The sequence below is a fragment of the Anabrus simplex genome, chromosome 2 (assembly GCF_040414725.1).
Source record: "Anabrus simplex isolate iqAnaSimp1 chromosome 2, ASM4041472v1, whole genome shotgun sequence".
NCBI lineage: Eukaryota > Metazoa > Arthropoda > Insecta > Orthoptera > Tettigoniidae > Anabrus > Anabrus simplex.
Genome location: NC_090266.1, coordinates 955,485,431 through 955,507,163, shown reverse-complemented (window position 1 = coordinate 955,507,163; position 21,733 = coordinate 955,485,431). Strand labels below are relative to the sequence as shown.

The 21,733-nt window shown below is 41.8% G+C and overlaps 1 protein-coding gene across 1 annotated transcript; it reads right to left on the bottom strand.

Moving 5' to 3' along the window:
• Positions 1-4,776: 4,776 nt before the first annotated feature.
• On the bottom strand, positions 4,777-19,940 carry LOC136864897 (uncharacterized). Its single transcript, XM_067142308.2, has 3 exons — positions 19,747-19,940; positions 6,843-7,166; positions 4,777-5,683 (listed from the first exon to the last, which is right to left on the bottom strand). The coding sequence occupies exons 1-3, from the start codon at positions 19,938-19,940 to the stop codon at positions 4,777-4,779; spliced, it is 1,425 nt and encodes a 474-aa protein (XP_066998409.2).
• Positions 19,941-21,733: the final 1,793 nt, after the last annotated feature.

The window sequence follows — 21,733 nt, the reverse complement described above, 5'->3', positions numbered from 1 at the left end:
CGAAGCACGGCTATCTTGCTAGTCTATAAAATATAAAAGAACATGTCCAGACTGACTGACTGACTGACTGACTGACTGACTGACAGATTCATCATCGCCGAGCCAGAATTACTGGACATAACGAAATTGAAATTTTGAGGACACATATTTTATATTACAATGTAGGTGCTCGCTAAGGGAAGATCTTTAGATATTCCCCCTCGCTAAGGGGGTGAAAAGGGGGTTGAATTTTTTAAAATGAATGTATCTATATCTCAAAACTTTGAAAGTTTACAGATGTAAAAATTGGTATTTAGAATTTCCTTTAAAAATAAAGAAACACGTACTTTTTTGTTTTCAGAAAATCCCACTAGGAGGGGTGAAAAAGGGTGTTGAATGCCTTTAATGAGGATACTTATATCTCAGAAATTGAAGATATTACAGACCTGAAAATTGGTGTTTGGAATATCCTTTAAAAATAAATAAACACGTATTTTTTTGTTTTCGGAAAATCCAATTAATGGGGTTAAACAGGAGTGATAAATGGAGGGTGATTTTTTTTGAAAGACTGTATCTACAGTATATCTCAGAAACGTAAAATGTTACAGACGTAAAAATTGATATTTAGAATCTCCTGTAAAAGTAATGAAACATAGGTGATTTGTTTTTCGGAAACTCCACTTAAGAGGAACTAAAAAGGGGGTGAAAATTTTCAAAATGAGCATGTCTACAGTATATCTCAAAAACTTAACATGTTGCAGAAGTTAAAAATGGTATGTTTTATCCCCATTAAAATAAGGAAACATGTATTGTTTTTGGAAAACCCACTTGCGTGGGGGTGTTAAAATGACTGAAAATGGGGTTGAATTATTTTTATTAGGATACTGATATCTCGAAAACTTAAGATGTTACAGACGTGAAATTTGGTATTTGGAATCCCATTTAAAATTAAAGAAATGCGTATTTTTTGTTTTCGGAAACCCACCTAAAGGGGGGATGGGGGGTAGAATTAAAAATGATTTGAATTATTTGTACGAAGATACTATTATCTCAAAAACGAAAGATGTTGCAGACATGAAAACTGGTATTTGGAATCTGATTTCAAGGCAAAGAAACACGAATTCGTTAATTGCGGAAAATCCAATAAAGGGGGAGGTGAAGGATTTGAAAAATTAATTGAATTAATTGTATGAGGATACTTATATCTAAAAAAATTAAAGTTGTTACAGGCGTGAAAATTGGTATTTGGATCTCCTTTAAAAACAAATAAAGCGCATTTTTGGGGGAAAGTCATCTTTGGGGGGCGGGTGTGAAAAGGAGCTGAATTCCTTTTATGAGGACACATGTCTCAAAAACTGAAGATGTTGCAGTCGTGATAACTGGTATTTAGAAGATCCTTTACTAATAATGAAACAAGTACTTTTTCCGAATAATTCACGTAATCGGTGGGGGGTGAAAGGAAGTGAAAAGTGAATTCGTTTTATGGGGTAACTTATATCTCAAAACTGAAGGTAACAGACGTGAATATTTGTATTTGGAATCTCCTTTAAGCATAAAAAACAAGTCTTCTTTCTTTGGGGAGGGGGGCGGGGGGGGGGGGAATCAACTTCATGGCTGTGGGGTGGAAAAGGAGTTGAGACCAACTGATTTTACTGTTTATAATGTACTTGAATATGGTCATAAATCGATCATTCTTAATAATTCCTGGGTTCGTTTTCAAGAGCCATCTTCTCCTTTCAAGAACTTAAGGTTAGATTACAGTAGATTCTCCTGGCACATAAATAAAAATTTGAACTCATTTGAAATAAACGATAGGAATGAAATTCACTGTGCCATTGTTCACCTCTGTACTAAGGTCAATAATGCACGGAAGTATATTAATCGTATCGCCAGTAATCCCGCGCTCTTGCCTGCGCGCGACAATGGTGCTGGTCACATTGTCAGCAATGACAATGGCGGCAGATGTAATTTACCGCCAAGTAGCGGCCTTGCATACTACTACTACTACTACTACTACTACTACTACTACTACTACTACTACTACTCAGAGTTACCTGTGCATATCGAACTGTTTCGACAGCAGCTTTACAAGTTGTAGCTGCCAGTATTCCCATTGACCTCCTCGTTGTAGAGAGGAAACTTTGGCATGAAAGGGGTGCAACTATATCTGCTGAAGAAAAGAAAGCCTCGAGGAACCAACTATTACTAGACTGGCAAGACCGATGGGATGGCACAACCGATGTTGGCCAATGGACAAAAAGCTAATACCCAACATAGGAGACTGGCTTAAATGTAGACACCGGCAGGTAGATTACTATCTGTCGCAGATCCTGACAGGACATGGAAGATTCGGCGTATACACCATGAAGATGGGAAAGACGCAGGGAGATGGTTGTCGGTACTGTTCTGAAAGGGATACAGTAGAACACACTTTTTTCTACTGTGTTCGATGGGAAGAAGAACGAAGGAAAGCCTGCCAACAACTTGGCCGACGACTCACGCCAGGGAATCTGGTTCAGATTATGTTAGAGAGCCCGTTTGCCTGGAACACAGTAAAGGCAATGGCGACAAGCATTATGGGGATGAAGGAGAAAGAAAAGAAAGGAAGAACTTAATAATATACATCACTCCATTCTGATGTCATGCCGACAAGCAGTTCCAGAATGGTCTGAGTGAAGAGGGCAGGGGTTTTTAGTTGGTGGAAATCCAACTCCCACACAGAGTGGTGTCTTTAAAAGATTTTCCCCTGCCATAACAAAAACTACTACTACTACTACTACTACTACTACTACTACTACTACTAACCTAAATTCAATTAATATCATCCATCCTAATAATAATAATTTTCTGGACCGTCGTCAAAATGTGCGGACCGGGCTGGGAACGGGTCCTGACCGGGTAATGACTACGAATGCAGTCCGGCCGTGGCTTCAGTACCGCCATGGCACCCAAGACAACACAACGCCAGATCTCCTCAAGGATTTGCCCATATTAAAAATGCTAATAGGAAAAGGTGGCAAAGTTTAGCGACCCAACTGTTCGGGCGGAATATCTGGAGCTAGCCCTGGAAGTACAAAATCGATGGCTGGAAAGAAAGATTGAAGAATGGGAGGAATTTTGCCGTCAGATCGCGAATTTTGGCGGATTATGTATAAAATGTTAAGCATTCAATTATAAATTTCAGTATAATACCGTAGCGAAGCACGGGTATCTTGCTCTTGCTAGTGTATATATATTCAAAGGAACACGTGAGTTAAAATGATCAACTTTATTTAGAAATATTTCTGTATGGCGGTACTTCCATAATGGGTCTTGGCGCACCAAGCGACCGCTGATCAGTTCGAATATGATGAGGTGACGCGTGGTCAGCGCGACGAATTCTCTTAACTTTCAGGACAGATCCTCAGTTGTTCTCACGTATTCTGAGTGAACCTCAGATATAGGTAAAAATCCCTGACCGAGCTCGATAGCTGCAGTCGCTGAAGTGCATCCAGTATCCAGTAATCGGGAGATAGTGGGTTCGAGCCCCACTGTCGGCAGCTCTGATGATGGTTTTCCGTGGTTTCCCATTTTCACACCAGGCAAATGCCGGGGCTGTACCTTCATTAAGGCCACGGCCGCTTCCTTCCAATTCCTAGGCCTTTCCTATCCCATCGTCGCCATAAGACCTACCTGTGTCGGTGCGACGTAAAGCAAATAGAAAAAAGAACAAAAAATCCCTGACGTGGTAAGAAGTAACAAGTAAGAAGCAGGCTCAGTGCGGCCGGCCATTTCCAAGAATACTTACCTTAAATTTGAACTTTTTATGTCACTGCAGCTGACGAGCTTCGCCGTCATGAGGATAGTGCCTCTTTTAAAAAAGGTCGATTCACACATCTCCGGGACGTGACGGCGCTTTCCGTGACGTGACGGCATCTTCCGTGAAAATAAAATATCGTCGCCATGTAAACGAAGGGATGAGTTCATACACTTCCGTTGACGGCATTCGCCGTGACCTTCAGTGCTTCTCCGTGATCCGTGCCGGCAATACGTATTCGCTCGCCAACGATATTTTCTTGTTTTCGCGCCTTCCTGCTTCTCTGCTTTCGTAGAGTACTGAGGTTATCTGTGTACGTTCGAACTTTATCTCCCAAAATGAAGTACGAACTGCCGATTGAATTAGTGAAGGCACACACTTGTCTATATAATTTAGCTGATTCGAAATATACGGATAGTGGTTTGAAGAAGCGTGTATGGGAGGAAATTGGCGAGAAAATAGAAGCTGAAGGTAGGTAACCAATTTTTTCTGCTTTTAAGATTAAGAAAATCAGTCTGTCTGTACATAGGCACCAACTTTAGCGCGACAAGGCACTTTCTGCCCCCAACCTACAAAGTCAGGGGCATTAAAAATTAATCAACAATTTCATTTATTTAATTTTTCAAGTAATTAAAAGCAAATGTAGTGTACTAATATCATTAATACCTTCTTCTCTAGTAGTTGTAGTAAATAATTTACTAATACCTCACTTTATTGCACAACCTCCCCCCCCCCACCTTCCAAATGTTTAACAAGTCGACGCCTATGTACCTGCGACAATGTGAATATCAATCCAAATTTAATATAGTTATAAACATAACATTATAAACAATTGTTATAACCATTATACGAGTATAATCATATACAGTAGACCTATATAAAATAATATAACAATCATAATATACTAATTATGTTACTAAAAACTGACATTCTCAGAACTTAATATACTAGCATATCGGGAAGGTCTTCAGCCACTCACTAAGTGACGTTACCGACATCTTTCATATGTGTTCTTGCCATGGTACTGAACCAGCTTCTGAGCAGAAATAATCTTTTAACTTATCCCTTATGCAGGAAGCCTCTCTGGTCGAATTCCCACCACGAGGGGGTAAGTTTTGGAGCTGTGGATTGACAAACTCTTGGTTTGTGGAATCACTTGTTTCATTTATAAGCGTGAAAACACTGTCGTCATATTTTCTAATGAAATTGTGTAGCACACAAGTCGCTAGTATTATGTTATCAACGCTTTCCGGCTTTGATTGAATTCGTCTGTTGTAAATTCGAAATTTCTGGGTTAGAATACCGAAAGTGTTTTCAACTACCCCCCGAGCACGGCTGAGTCGATAGTTGAATATTCGCTTTGTTCTGTCCAATTGTTGGCCTGGATACGTTCTCATAATATATGACTTTAAAGGGAATGCCTCGTCGCCCACTATTACTTGTGGTATTTCAACGGACAAACATGGCAGTTGTGTATATCCAGGAACTGATAAGGCACCTTGTTCAAAAGCTTTCCCAATATTAGAATGAGCCCAGACACCTCCATCGCTGTTCTTACCGTACGATCCAATGTCGACAGCAATGAAGTTATAGTTGGCATCTACAAGTGCTAATAAAACAACTGAAAATGTTTTCTTATAATTAAAATACTGGGAGCCACTGTTCGGCGGAGCCTGAATGACGACGTGTTTACCATCAACTGATCCCAAACAGTTCGGAAAATTCCAGCGTTCTTGGAAGTCTTTCACTGTGGCTTTCCACATTTCTTCTGTTGGATGAGGCATTACTTCATGTATCAGTGCTCTTATTATAGCTTCGCAAGTTTCTTTCACAATCTTGTGTACAGTGGAATGCCCAAGACGATAGCTGTAAGATATTGTTTTAAATGAATCTCCGGTTGCCAGGAATCTGAAAAAAATACCGTATTTTATGAATTCATCATAAACTTATCATTATGACTAAACACCAACACGTCTCTGCTACAACGATTAAATACTTAATTATTAATTAAATTCGTACGTAATTTCAAAAGTGTAAAGGCCTAAATAATTTATTTATTTTTCCAGGTGAAAGGTGTAAAGCTAGGTGGAACAATCTAAGGGATAATTATAAGAAGTGGCTGAAAAAACTGAGAACTAAAAGTGGGGAGGCAGCAAAAACTGTAAAACGCTACAGATTTGCAGATCAATTAAGTTTCTTGGATAAATACTTCAATGAAAGAGAAACTAAGGCAAACATCAATCTGTCCGCAGATGACGATTTTGAAAGTGAAGACGAGGAAGAACATGATACTTCAAATACAGCAGAACAACCGCAATCCAAGCAGCAGCCTGTACCTCACGATGTAAACAACAAGGGTATATCTACAGGAAACGTCAGTGATAAAACTGACTCCTCGACGTTTTCAACCTCTCGAAGGTATTGTAAGAAAAGGAAGCTACGGGATGAACCAACAGCATCGTCGATACTGATGAAATACATCATCGAAAAAAATTCTGCGCAGGGCTCAGCCATATCTAACCGGGCCAATGAACATCTACAACACCCCGTTGGTGCCTTTTTATTTGGAATTTCGCCTATGTTGAAGTCACTGTCTCCATACTATTTGAGTTTAGCTAAATCAGAAATTTTCGCAGCCGCACATAAATATGAAATGATGATGCTGACAGAGCAAAGTACCAGTTCGACAACAGCATCTGATGAGAGGGCATTTCAACCCTTAGAGGCACTACTAGAAAATGCGACTACAGATCCTCTCAGTTCTTCATCGTGTTCAACAATCAACAACAATGAAGATAACCTACAACTTTATTGGCAGAAGTTTGGTGAAAAATCAACTCAGTAACATGACAGTTATTTCAACAACCAAAAACACTAATGATTTCAATTATTTTTTCCTGCTGTTTTAAATACATATTTCTTAAATTCTTCCTCGTAAAGTTCACGGTATGATGTTTTACAAAATGTTGTATTTTTGTACATTTATGCTACTATGAAATTGTTGTCATGAACACGAATGTGCCTACTTCATTTTCATTTTATTTTAATATTACTTAAGTCTACTTACCGCAGGCATACAGCCAGTCTTTCCATCGGTGTAATTGCAGGTCTCCAAAACGTGTCCTTTCTTGTAATTAAAGGCTCTACCTTCTTAAACAGCTTACTGAATGTATTTCTGCTCATTCTGAAATATCCGTGAAATTTTACTTCGTCGTCCTTCAAGCACTTATATAGAGTAGAAAACTCTCCTTCCTTCTCCCTGCGTTTCCATGTAGGATGAACCCACTGTTTCTTCCTCCCTTTCTCCTCTTCATCCAAGATTACAACTATTATTAACAGTTCATCATCACTAAGAAAACTCATCATGGAACACTTGATTGCCGACTTATAACTGCATGGAACTGCACGGAACTGAAGTGTGAGAACAGACTTGAAATATTCATGTCGGAAAGGACGGATACGGAAACGGAGAGCGCCGTCACGTCCCGGAGATGTGTGAATCGACCTTAGTCAGCAAAATAATGAAGATAAGTAGATAACGTTGGGAATGAGGAGGAAAGAGCAATCGTAGAAAACGTGGGAGGAATACTCTAATATCCCTGAGCTGATATGATCGTCCGCGCTCGCTCTACCTCTACCTCTTTTTTTACCCTTCATTGCAGAGGCATCCTTAATCAATTGTTTACCTAGCGTTTTCCTAAACGTTTTTAAAGAACTTGGAAATTGATGAAACATATCCTTTTAATAAATTATTCCAATCCTTTACTCCTCGTCCTATAAGTGAATATTAAATTAAGTATATTTCCACGGAAATGAAAAAAAAGTTTAAAATCTAAAATAAACAAGATTCGGTATTTCTGTCTCATCGGTCAACTAGAAACAAGTATTGTACCAGACGTTTCTCGAGTTGAAGTAATTCAGTCTCATTGTTGTTATTTTTTTTTTTTTGCTAGGGGCTTTACGTCGCACCGACACAGATAGGTCTTATGGCGACGATGGGATAGGAAAGGCCTAGGAGTTGGAAGGAAGCGGCCGTGGCCTTAATTAAGGTACAGCCCCAGCATTTACCTGGTGTGAAAATGGGAAACCACGGAAAACCATCTTCAGGGCTGCCGATAGTGGGATTCGAACCTACTATCTCCCGGATGCAAGCTCACAGCCGCGCGCCTCTACGCGCACGGCCAACTCGCCCGGTGTTGTTATTTTAGTTCCACTACTATTCACACAAGGGGCTGCCTGGCCGAAGCGGTAAAGGCGTGCTCGGTTTACCCGGAAGGACGTGGGTTCGAGATTTCCACTTCCAGAGGTGCACATGGCCCTGAGGTTCACTCAGCCTACACCAAAATGAGTACCAGGTTAATTCCTGGGGGCAAAGGCGGCCGGGCGTAGAGCTAAACCACTCTACCCCATCAAGTGGTGAGGTTACGGATAGTGGAAGCTTTACCTTCCACCCCTCCAAGGGCCTTCATTGCTTCCGTACTTTGCTTTTTTTTTCTATTTACACAAGCAAAAGATCTCGACTTAAGTCAAGACGTAACAATTTTCTGCTTTATTGACTTCTTTTCTCTTCCAGGAGAAACTATTTCATATATTCTTTCATTAAAACGAAGACTTCGTTCTTTTCTTTTCTTTCTTAATCTGTTTACCCTCCAGGGTTGGTTTTTCCCTCCGACTCAGCGAGGTATCCCACCTCTACCGCCTCAAGGACAGTGTCCTGGAGCGTGAGACATTGGGTCACGGGTAAAACTGGGGAGGAGGACCAGTAACTCGCCCAGGCGGCGTCACCTGCTATGCTGAACAGGGGTCTTGTGGGTGGGATGGGAAGATTGGAAGGAGTAGACAAAGAAGAGGGAAGGAAGCGGCCGTGGCCTTAAGTTAGGTACCATCCCGGCATTTGCCCGGAGGAGAAGTGTGAAACCACGGTAAACCACTTCCAGGATGGCTGAGGTGGGAATAGAACCCACCTCTACTCAGTTGACCTCCCGAGGCTGAGTGGACCCCGTTCCAGCCCTCGTACCTCTTTTCAAATTTCGTGGCAGAATCGAGAATTGAACCCGGGCCTCCGGGGGTGGCAGATAATCACGCTAACTACTACACCACAGAGGCGGAAAAGACATTGTTCTACCAAAGCAATATTGCTAACTCTTATCTCTACAAATCTATCTAATAACAACCACAATAATAATTATGGTAGTACCGAGCTCGATAGCTGCAGCCGCTTAAGTGCGGCCAGTATCCAATATTCGGGAGATAGTGGGTTCGAACCCCACTGTCGGTAGCCCTGAATATGGTTTTCCGTGGTTTCCCATTTTCGCACCAGGCAAATGCATGGGCTGTACCTTAATTAAGGCCACGGCCGCTTCCTTCCCACTCCTAGACCTTCCCTATCCCATCGTTGTCGCCACAAGACCTATCTGTTTCGGTGAGACGTAAACAACTTGTAAAAAAATGGTAATAATAAAGATAAAACCATCACCCAGAGGCTTCAGTTCTTAGGCAGAACAATCAAACAGCTGCTTAATTTTTGAAGACATAATGCTCTGGGAATCAACAATACAATGCAATACATTACAGTAATAATGAAGCGAGCGGCTACGCGGATTGGGTCAAAGTCGGGAGAAAGTCGGCATCTCTGAAGATGGCTTTCCGTGGTTTCCCATTTTCACGCCATGAAACGCTGGGTCAGTACCTTATAAGACCCCTTTGTGCCATGCGACGTTGTGATCTCAGTGTGATCCACCCATTCTCGACATTCATTATACTCTCGACGCCATGGAAACATATTGTGAAGCGAGAAAGAAAAGCGAAAATAGAAAAAAAATGTTAATCACGCCCCTTTAAAAAGTCGATTCATGTTCAGTTCATGAATCCATGCGTCAGCACAGTGTGCCGCAGTCAAGCAAACAACCATCCCCAGTAAGAATAACGGTATTCATAGAAGGAAACCATAATTTCACTTCATCGATTGCAAATGTTATAAACAGTCGTCTTGGAAATGTGACGAGCTCGCTCCTACACTGAGGTGAAACGCTACGTAACATTACACATACTTGTAGAGTCCTTCTGCGGTCGGAAACGACGCTGGCTTCAACCGACTTATTCTCCACCATTATTCGCACCATATTTTCTAAAATGGCTGTGGACGCCTTGTCTAGTATACTGATCAATGAAATAAGTCGGTAGTTGTTGCAGTTCTTCCTGTTTCCTTCCTCACAGATAGGTGCAACTTAGGGCCCTTTCACACGAGGCGACTAGTGGCGGCAACTTACAGCGGAGCATTATTTTAAATGAGAGCTTTCATACGTGGCGACTGCAGTTGCGGAAGCTGGAAACAGTCGCCTACAGTCGCTCACTCCCGCAGCTGTTGGCCGCCACTTGGAGTCGCCGCCACTCGAGGTAAAGCATTATTTTAAACTAGGGTTGGGCACTATGTCCCTGTTTCGGCACAATGTGACGGTGCACAGTTATGCTCCGCTGTTCCAGAACACCGAGTGTCAATTGTTCCGAAACATTCTCAAGCGAGCCGGAGACACTGACTCGCTGTCCCATCAGAAGCGCCACTATGCACTGCCCTTCGCCTACTAGTTGAACTGTGCAGCGGGCGCACGGGACGCGGGACTGTAACTGCGCAGTATAGAGAGAACATCGAGAGGCAACATTACATGCTCCGCGCCAGTGGGAACTGGTAATGTGCCTGTACGGAACGTGCTGTGTGGTGTGTGCCTGTGTGTAGTTATGGCTATGGTCCAGCATAAAGCTGCAGGGAACGTGAACGAACAGTCGGAACACTGAAATTCGCGCCCACTAATCACGTTTAAAGGCTGCTTTTAGGTTAAGATTTTTCCGGTCAATATAAAATGCACATAACACGGTTACAATGACAGTGCAGGTGTTTAAAAGTAACCAATTCAAGAATATTTTCACCAGTTGAATGTATTGTGGTCCGCCTCTGTGGTGTAGTGGTTAGCGTGATTAGCTGCCACCCCCGGAGGTCCGGGTTCGATTCCCGGCTCTGCCACGAAATTTGAAAAGTGGTACGAGGGCTGAAACGGGGTCCACTCAGCCTCGGGAGGTCAACTGAGTAGAGGTGGGTTCGATTCCCACCTCAGCCATCCTGGAAGTGGTTTTCCGTGGTTTCCCACTTCTCCAGGCGAATGCCGGGATGGTACCTAACTTAAGGCCCTCTTCCTTGCCTATCCCTTCCAATCTTCCCATCCCTCCACAAGGCCCCTGTTCAGCATAGCAGGTAAGGCCGCCTGGGCGAGGTACTGGTCATTCTCCCCAGTTGTATACCCCGACCAAGAGTCTGAAGCTCCGGGACACTGCCCTTGAGGCGGTAGAGGTGGGATCCCTCGCTGAGTTCGAGGGAAAAGCCGAACCTGGAGGGTAAACAGATGATGATGATGATGATGATGATGATGATGAATGTATTGTGAGTAATTAGTGAGTAATTAATATCTCGAAAATTTCCCTCAACACTTTCTCGGGGATTGACGTTAAACATTAATTTGGACTTTAAGGAAACTTTTAAGCCCAAGAAAAATATGGGTCGTCGCCTTGGAATTAGAATATAACTGGATGAAAAAATTGTTGTACTTTCGTGCTGTTAGGCCGGGCGCACATTGAGCAGTTGGCCGCAGAGCAGGGAAGAGCAGAGCAGAACAGCGCGAAGCTTACGAAACTGCGAAGTGGACGTGAGCGCACATTGCCACGCAGGGTCTCGTCAGTTTTCAGAAATAACATGTTTTCTTTAGACTCTGTGACATTGGGGCATCCAGTATAAAGAGGCTCTTTTTTTCTTTTTCTTCAAGCATTCGCGTTTTTTCTCATTTTGTTAGTCATCTTCACAATTTCCCTTGTGCTGATGGCAACGCGGTTATTCAGCTTAAGACAATCGCAATAAAAACAACCACCTTCGCCAGTTTACAAGACTGAACAATATTTCTATGTTATCGATGTTCGGCGTTCATATGGACGAAGCAAAGAATTTAATTCATGATTAATTTTTATATTTTTTACGTCGTACCGACACAGATAGGTCTTATGGCAACGATGGAATAGGAAAGGGCTAGGGATGGGAAGGAAGCGACCGTGGCCTTAAGGTACAGCCCCCCCAGCATTAGCCTGGTGTGAAAATGGGAAACCACGGAAAACTATCTTCACGGTTGCCGACAGTGGGGTTCGAACCCCCTACCTCCCAAATGCAAGCTCATAGCAAGGCGATCCTAACCGCACGACCAACTTGCATGGTAAATTCATCAATAGGATCACAGTGGGGGAGAGGAAAAAATATGTATTTACAAATGTACTGCTAGATTTTCATCTAGTTGTCACAAGACACAAGATACTAAAATCAATCAACATTGACAATCTGTTGTGAACGCGTTTGCATTTATATTTGACAAGACATGATAAATGATTTTCCGTATTTCTCTCTTCACATAAATGTGATTGATGGATGACGGTAACGGAGTCGGCGATGATGCTCTCCATAATCAGCATTAGATCTTTGTCTTAAATTCTATATGTTGCGAGAACTTGGGTCACGGATTGTTTCATAGATATTTGAGGATTACATTTTTTTTTTGCTGTTTGTTTAACGTCGCACTAAAACATCGAAGGTTCGAACACACTATCTCCCGAATGCAAGCTCACAGATGCGCGACCCTAACCACACGGCCACTTGCTCGGTGGATTACATTTTAGGCCTTTCTCTAAACTACCTGGTTACGCTGCGTGAATAAAATGATTTATAGCCTAGACTGTAGTGCCTTATTCCCCGAATTTACATACCGATTTTCATTCAATTCTGTTCCGCCATTTTCTCACGAACATACATACACACATACATACATACATACATATATACGTACATACTGCATTGCAGTCCACATGAAACACATAGTACCTACAAAACATGGTGAGACTGAATGGCTGTGGTAATTTTCTCCTCCATTTCTTAACTAACTGCGTGACACGTGCGCAGGAAACTGTGTTTCGAAGACTGCGCGTGGTAGGCGGAAGTAGGTGCAGAACCGGCCTGCTCTGCTCTGTCCTGCCCTGTCTGTCAACATGCTATGGTGCAATGATTTGTGTGGATTACAAAAATCTGCTCTGCGCTGCACTGCTTTAGCTGCTTCGCCTGCGTCCCAATGTGCGCCCCCGCCTTATGCTCTCTGCACTTCGAATTCCTTCCCTCTCAACTTCCATTTACTTTCTTCAATATCTCGAACATTTCCCTCAACACTTTCTCGGGGATTGATGTTAAAAATTAATTTGGACTTTAAGGAAACGTTTAAGCCCAAGAAAAATATGGGTTATCGCTTTGGAATTAAAGATATCACTGGATGAAAAAATGTTGACACTCCAACACAGGGCGGCACACAGCCGGTATCGACAGGCAGACACAGCGAAGGCCCACTAATCTATCTAGTGCGGCATTGGCACAGCACGTTCGGTTCAGGCACATTCCAGCTGAAGCGCAGCATGTCCTGTTGCCTCTCGAAGTTCTCTCTAGGACGCAGTTACAGTCCTGTGTCCTGTGTCCCGTGTCTCGGCACTCTGTACCGAAACACTCCGCCTCAAGCTCCTAATGTTGCGGAACAAGTGAATGTTCCGGTCTGCCCAACCCTATTTTAAACTAGCGAATGTACCTGTGCTTCGCTACGGTATTCTACATTGTATTCGAATATCGAAGTAAATAGTATACATGCAGTAAATAAGATTGTTTTAAAATTGCATGTCTCTTAGCGTTATCCGAGAAAGAGCATGGGGAGGTCCCCGTACGTTGTTTCCAATGTAAAGTGTTTGTTACGGATTTGTGATATAACGGCAGGCTCACTTGCCTACTGCCATTCACAATCGAGTTGGGAAGTTTACATTATAATTGCAGGCCCCATTGTCTACTACGCGGACAGAATTGACTTGGGGAGTTTTCGTTAAAATGGCAGCCCCCCTTTCCTACTTCCAGACAGATTACAGTTGAGGAGTTCTTATTATAATGGCAGCCAATTACCCTACTATCACTCGAAATTGAGTTGTGCAGTTATCATTATAATGCCAGGCCCATTTTCCTACTGCCAGCCAGCTTACTGCCAGTCACACCAAGTTGGTGAGTTTCCATCAAAATAGCAGGCCACTATGCCTAATGCCAGTCACATTTTAGATGAGGACATTTCTTTATAATGGCGGGCACCCTTGCCTACTGCCCAACACAATCGAGTAGGGGAGTTTCAAACAAAACTGCATGCTCACTTGCCTTCTGCAAGTCAAATCGAGAAGTGAACTATTCATTGCAATTGTAGGCCTTCCTTACTAATGACAGTTACACAGGGGTTGGAGAAGCAACCCTTTCCTACTGCCAGTCAAAGTCGGTGTGGGGAGTACTGATTACAATAGCAGACCCACCCTTTCTCGATCGCTAAAATCGACATCAGTGAATATATATAGATCGACATACGAAAGTATATGCGTGTTTACAATATTGAAGACCTTCATTTACAGATTAACTGCTACTAAACGTACGTCATATCGACAAAGGATTATACCATAAGACACGCCGGATTTAGTGGCCTAAATGGCTGGTCCTATGATATGTCATCTATTCTTGGGTCAGATTGAGTTAGAAACGTGGAACAGGGTAAAGGTTTTGTAAGATTATCTCACATTACATTACTTTTCGGATAATTATGTGACAGCTACATACATAGCATTTGGCTCACATATGGCTACTGGGTGGGCCAATTTTCGTGAAGAGTTTGATGATTCTGTATTTCATATAAGTAATTGAAAGTATGAATTATGAATGTGAAAATTCCTAATTGACTTAACATCGATTAATAAATCAAACGTAAAAGGGATACAGATACGGCAAAAAGTCATAAGACCAAGGTTGTAGATCATTCCAAATTGAACGGAGATTGTGCAATCCGTTATGTGATAGGAATTTCCGAAGGTCTGCACCATCATTAAAATTGCCTGCATATTTCGATATTCTTCGGGGTAAAAAGTGAAAAATTTAATGATCTAGGATGTTTTCTGTTCGTTACAGGCTAAAACGTATAATTTTGTCAAATTTCAATTATCTTCTTTTTCTTCTGGCAGATTATGCCGCAATCTGGATTTTGGGCGAGGCGGGTAAAAATTAGGACTTTCAGGAAACTAAACCAAAAATTATGGAGATGGTCATTATTACCCCTTAAACGGAAAACTGTACGAAAATTTCGCCAAAATAGTCAGTTCAGAGGCACACAGTAATTACGATTTGATTTATATAGATAAGGAATCTGCTCCATGTAAAACACCTTTTGGGCTATGTCCGCTGGACTTAACCTGCAAAAGTGACCATTCATGGCATCTCCCTTATTAATCCTCCTGACGAAAAAATGCACATGAAAAAAAGGTTTAGAGGTGGAATTCCATCACGTTTGGTCGATTTCCAGTCAGGTTGGTCTTGTTCTGTATATATTGTGGAAGAGTAAAATCACCATTTGTGTTCCCTATAAACCGCCAGTCCATTCCGGAGCATGAAATGTTATTTACGTTTAAAACCTACCTTTGGACAGGTGGATGCTAAATATAAATTTTGGTTCGAATGTCTTCAGTAGTTTTCAAGGAATACGCTTTACACGCACCCGCTCGTGAGTTAAGTCTCCCTTATTAATCCTCGTATCGAAATTATGCACATGAGAAAAAAGGTTTAGAAATTAATTTCTACCAAGGTAGGTAGATTTCCATTAAGTTTGGTTGTGTATATTTTGTGGAAGTGCAAAATCACTGTTTCAGTTTCGTATAAACCCCCAGTCAGTTCAGGGATTTAGAAACAATATTTGCCCTAAAACCTATCAAGGTCAGGTGTATTCTAAATATGAGTCTTGGTGGAAATACATCCAGTAGTTTCTAGCAGTCGCGTACATACGGCGTAATTAAGGAAGAAATAATACAGTTAAGAAAGTTGAAAGTAATAGAAAATGGATTATAACTGAGGATAGCCGGATAATGACAAATATGTAAATGCCAAGTGAATGTATTGGAAAATCAAATGCCCCTCAATAAATTATGCTAGTGTGAGTTATGGATATAATAAAGCAGTAACAGAGGAGAAATTTAGGTCCAGTGATTCTTAGGTAAACAAATAATAAGATGACTAATGGTGTTATTACTTAATCTATTCGAGGGCGGTTATAACATCCAACGATATTCCGCCAATATCCCGCAGATAGGCCGAATGACGCCTCTCTTGCCTTCTACCCAAGGAAAAACCACGAATTTAAAAGCATGATGAGGAAAATGGCAATACGTTACTTCCCTGCTGGCATGCAGTCAGAGACGTTGCCATGGTAACCAGTAGGTTCGTTGTCGGTCTGTCGGTCACTCAATGCAGAGCATGATACCAGCGGAAAATTGTAAATTTCTCCGTCATGTGAAGAGTAAGGTAAATTATGAACATAACGAAAGTTGTTTATAATGAAGAGACGTTTCACGTACGGTAAACGAAGTTTACAGAAAATCAATAGTATAAGAGAAAATGAAGGAAAACCATTCTGGTTTTCCTATAAACCCCCGTCTATTCAAAGATTTTAAAATGATATGCATATCGAAACCTTCCCCGGGATGAGTATACTCTAAATATGAAGTTTGGTTGAGATCTATCCAGCCGTTTCGAAGTGATGGTGGAAAAACCATTCTGGTTTTCGTATAAACCCCCGGTCTATTCAAATATTTTAAAATAATATGCATATCGAAACATTCTTCGGGATGAGTATACTCTAAATATGAAGTTTGGTTGAGATCTATCCAGCCGTTTCGACGTGATGGTGGAACAGACAAACAGACAGACAACAGACAAACAAACAGACACGAAACGTAAAAACCACCGATTCGGTCTTGAGCTGACCTAAAACGGATAAATATCTGAAAAATTGGCAAAACAAAAGAAATTACAGACAGCGGACCCCCTACAATTTTATTTATACAGATGAGAGCTTTCACACGGTGCCACTAGTAGCCGCTACTTCTCACTGTCCACTCCAGTTTGATCCAGTTCATGTAATTTAGGAAGTCCTGAATAACAAGCGTACTGCGTTCATTGTCAGATATGAGTGCAAACGTGGAAAGAAGTAGCCTTATTAGATTAACAGTCCGACTCGTTGGCTGAATGGTCAGCGTACTGGCCTTCAGTTCAGAGGGTCCCGGGTTCGATTCCCGGCCGGGTCGGGGATTTTAACCTTAATTGGTTAATTCCAATGGCTCGGGGGGCTGGGCGTATGTAGCGTATTCAACATTAGAAATCATCCTAGGTAGGGCCCTCATCTTCACAGATATGCAGGTCGCCTAATAGACCGTCTACTAGAAAAAGACCTGCACTAGGCCTCTCCGGAGGCCATACGCCATTAATTAATTAGATTAACAGATGAACAAGTGAAACGGAAGACCTGAAATATGGAGTTGAATAATATCCCACGATTTGGAACCCTTCAGTCGATGAGTATGGAAAAGTGAACGAAGAAACGCATGGCGTAGCATTATATTGAGGTTCTTCGCGAGTTTGATGACAAAACACCAGCAAAGAGAAACGAGATAAGTAAGCGTTTTCCTTATATTTTACGTACCGTACCACCTTTTGTTAATTTGTTACAAGAAAACTCAATTTAGCAAAACAATTCTGTAAATTACCGAGTATATTCAGAAAAGAGTATTTCATTCATTATTTGCTTCAATTATTTTTATTGTAGTAAAAAGTTTCAATCATGCAGGAGATTTACATGGTAAGCAAGATAGCAATAGAATGAAAGATGAACGATCATCACTACTTAACTAATGTTATTAAAAAGAGCCCATTGGCAAATTGAAAATTACTAAACGCATGTAAAGTACAATTGTGATTGTGGTGTCCATCTATGATCTGTATAGCATTCTAGACACAATACTTATGTCTCTAAATACGACCCACCGGGCAAGTTGACCGTGCGCGTACTGGCGCGCGGCTGTGAGCTTGCATCCGGGAGATGGGGGGTTCGAATCCCACTGTCGGCAGCCCTGAAGATGGTTTTCCGTGGTTTCCCATTTTCACACCAGGCAAATGCTGGGGCTGTACCTTAATTAAGACCACGGCCGCTTCCTTCCAATTCCTAGGCCATTCCTATCCCATCGTCGCCATAAGACCTATCTGTGTCGGTGCGACGTAAAGCCCCTAGCAAAATCTATATATATAAAATAAGAGTTTTGTCTGTACATTGCTCAAAATTTGAAAAGAATGGTATATCTGTATCGGTCATGTCCACAGTAACAAGAAAATGCATTTTTTACTTTTCCGTAATTTCTGTCTGTCTGTCTGTCTGTCTGTCTGTCTGTCTGTCTGTCTGTCTGTCTGTCTGTCTGTCTGTCTGTCTGTCTGTCTGTCTGTCTGTCTGTCTGTCTGTATGTATGTATGTATGTATGTATGTATGTATGTATGTATGTACACGCATCACGAGGAAACGGCTGAAGAGAATTTAATGAAAATCGGAATGTAAAGTCGGATAATGAACCGCTACAATCTAGGCTATGAATTATTTTAATTACGCTGAGTGAAATGGTAGTTTAGGGGAAGTCCTGAAATTTAATTCTCAAATATTTATGTTATTAGTGGTCGTGTCTTAATGAAAATCGCTAGACAAAGATGGGAAATAAGTCGCTACAATATAGGCTATACACGCTGAGAAAAATGGTAGTTTAGGGGAAGGCCTAAAATTTAATTGTCAAATATTTATTTTATTAGTGGTCGTATCTTCACGAAAATGGGTATGCAATGTCGGAAAATAGGTCGCTATAATGTAGGCTATCAATAATGTTATTCACACCGAATGAAATGGTAGTTTAGGGGAAGGCCTGAAATGTAATCTATATATCTATAAAATAAGAGTTTTGTCTGTAGAATACATTGCTCAGAATTTGAAAAGAATGTTATTTCTGTATCGGTCATGTTCACAGTAACAAGAAAATGCATTTTTTACTTTTCCGTAATGTCTGTCTGTCTGTCTGTCTGTCTGTCTGTCTGTCTGTCTGTCTGTCTGTCTGTCTGTACACGCATCAATAGAAAACGGCTGAAGATAATTTAATGAAATCGGTATGTAATATCGGGTGATGAACCACTGCAGTCTAGGCTACAAATTATTTTATTCACGTTGAGTGAAATGGTAGTTTAGGGGAAGGTCTGAAATGTAATTCTCAAATAAGTTATTTATGTTATTAGTGGTCGTATCGATAAATGCTACATAACTAACATAACTTTAGTTATGTCGTAAGTTAGTAGTAGTTATGTAAGAAGTTATTAAATTTCCGATAACTTATGTCTTATACATTGTTACCGTACCGCATATATACGGAGATTTGTGTGCTACCAGAGCGCGTACTACCCTTCACATTGAAATCACCATGTTTAAATGGTCGAAACCATGTGTCACATGTTGTAATCGATGGAGCGTATTCACCATATGTTTCTACCAGCAAACGATCACATTCCACAGCCTTTTTCTTTTGATTACATAAGAAAAGCTACGGGTGCCCTTTTCAGGCACAAACGTCGACATGATCACTTAACGATTCAACACAGACGCTAGCGTTTGGCGCAGACAGCTTGTGTGTTGGTAGGTTAATGTCAGACGAACAAACTGATGTATGTGTCAAATTCATTCGCTGCGTAGTCTTCGCTGGCACCCATCTCTTAGTGAAACAGAAAAAGACTTATTCATACACCTAGTATGTCAGAAATAAACGACCCAAGTTCGTATTTCTGACTAGTAAAACCTTTACAATTCCAAGCGCAGATCCTAAGGCCCATGGTCACGCACAAAGAACCAGATTAAGGTTCTGTAAAGTACTGCATAGCAGCATTTATCGGAACTCCAATCTTGTCGATTGTGGTTTGACATGAACTTAGCGTTGTTGTGGTCTCCTTTAAGATACGCAGAAGCCTAGAAAAGTTAATCTGCCTGCAGAGGTCTATGACGTCTCCCATGCCCGAAAAGTCGAAGATGGGGGAGGCCATGCCAACAGGCCCAGGGTTTGATTCTGGGTTGGGGGCGAGAACCCCTCTAATCTCTTGAGCTAAAGAGAAGTTAGGATCAACTTCTCTGGAGGGGATCAGAGTCCTCTTTTTCTGACTTTTGAGGTACTTGCTGACCATTTTCTGCTCCATGAAATGAAATGGCGTATGGCTTTTAGTGCCTGGAGTGTACGAGGACAAGTTCAGCTTGGCAGGTGCAGGTCTTTTGAATTGACGTCCGTAGGTGACCTGCACATCATGATGAGAATGAAATGATGAAGACGCATACACCCCATGCCAGCGGAATTAACCAATTGCGATTAAAATTCCCGACCCTGTCGGAAGTCGAACCCACGACCCCTGTGACCAAAGGCCAGCAAGCTAGCCATTTAACCATGGAACCAGACTTCTGCTCCATAATATTATGGAACAGAGTACAGCATTGCTAGGAGACTGGGTGGATGCCCTTGCAGTTAACACATGTGGCTGGTGCCTACGGAGTAAGGGGGCAGGCAGCAGCTGAGTGGTTCTCCCCACATTTTACATATCTCAGAGGTATGGCACAGTAGTTAGGTGTGTGACCCCATCTCTGACATCGGTAACACTGAGTAAGGCCCTCAAGACCCCTGTACGCCTCTATGGTTACCCTAGACTCATATCGGTACCTCAAGCAGAAGTTAGTAGCTGACATCTCATCATTGGGAAGGGTGACGCTCATGACACTCAGGGGGATCAGCTTCTTTGTCCTGCTATCATGCCATGAGAACTAATACACATCCTGGGGCTGGTACCCCAGGGCCATGAGTTCCTCAACCCATTCCATGCTAACAGTGGAAACAATGCTTCCAACAATCACCTTCAATTGCCTCTTACTCCACAACTGGTGAGTGTAGAAGCTCTTGCCCGATTCTTCAAAATATTGTTTCGTCGGCAGGTAATCCTATTTGTTACTGGTGTGGAATTTCTAGGCAACATTGTTTTTTATGAACCTGATATCACCAGTGCATTTTTCTTTAGATAGGCCTACATTTAGTGTCGATGATACTCCGATTTATCAGCGACTACAATCGGTGAATGGAGATTTTCCTAATGGGAGCAGTCTCCATGGCCTCACTCCCCCCACCCGGCCTCGCCCTCTGGGGGTGGTACCACTACGAGTAGACTCAGCAGAAGTAGTGGAGTAGGCTGGGGAGCAGTAGTAACCCCCGGAGGGCCGAACCACAGTTGAAACAGAAACAGTCTCATCTGTGGCTCCCGAGGAAGGGAGATTTCTGTTAAGATTTAGAAAACTCTCTGCCTTGATAAATTACCAAGCAATATTAGAAGTATTTTAAGTATTTCTGTTGAAAATATTGAAAACATGGCCCAGATGGCTGACCGTACGTTCGAGATGCGAACTATTCATGAGGAATCTATTAAAGAAACTGTTATAGTTTTATCCCAAAACAAGCACGTTAAATTAATAATTTTCTATCATTATAAGGTGTATTGACAAGATGGACTCAAAATAAAACTATAATAGTTTCTTTAACAGATTCAAAGAAGTCAATACAGGATAAAATAAAATACCTATTATGGTTAAATTTATCAACTGTTCATTAGGTGCAAACTACCCCCTTCACAACCATTACCGGGTTTGTTCCAACAAGGAGTTTGCGTACGGTTTTGTACAGATTCATGGATTGATGTGTCCGGCTCCACGGCTAATTGGTCCATGGGGTTCCGGGTTCGGGATTTTAAACTTCATTGGTTAATTCCGATGGTTGGTTCAGGGCCTGGGTGAGTGTGCCATCTTAAGCATTAGAATCTTCATCATAGACAGGGTCCCATTCTCACAGATGCGCAGGTCGCCTATAACGCGTCAACTCGAAAGACAGACACCAAGCCTCTCAGGAGGCCACACACCATTCATATTATTTTGGATTTATGTAAGC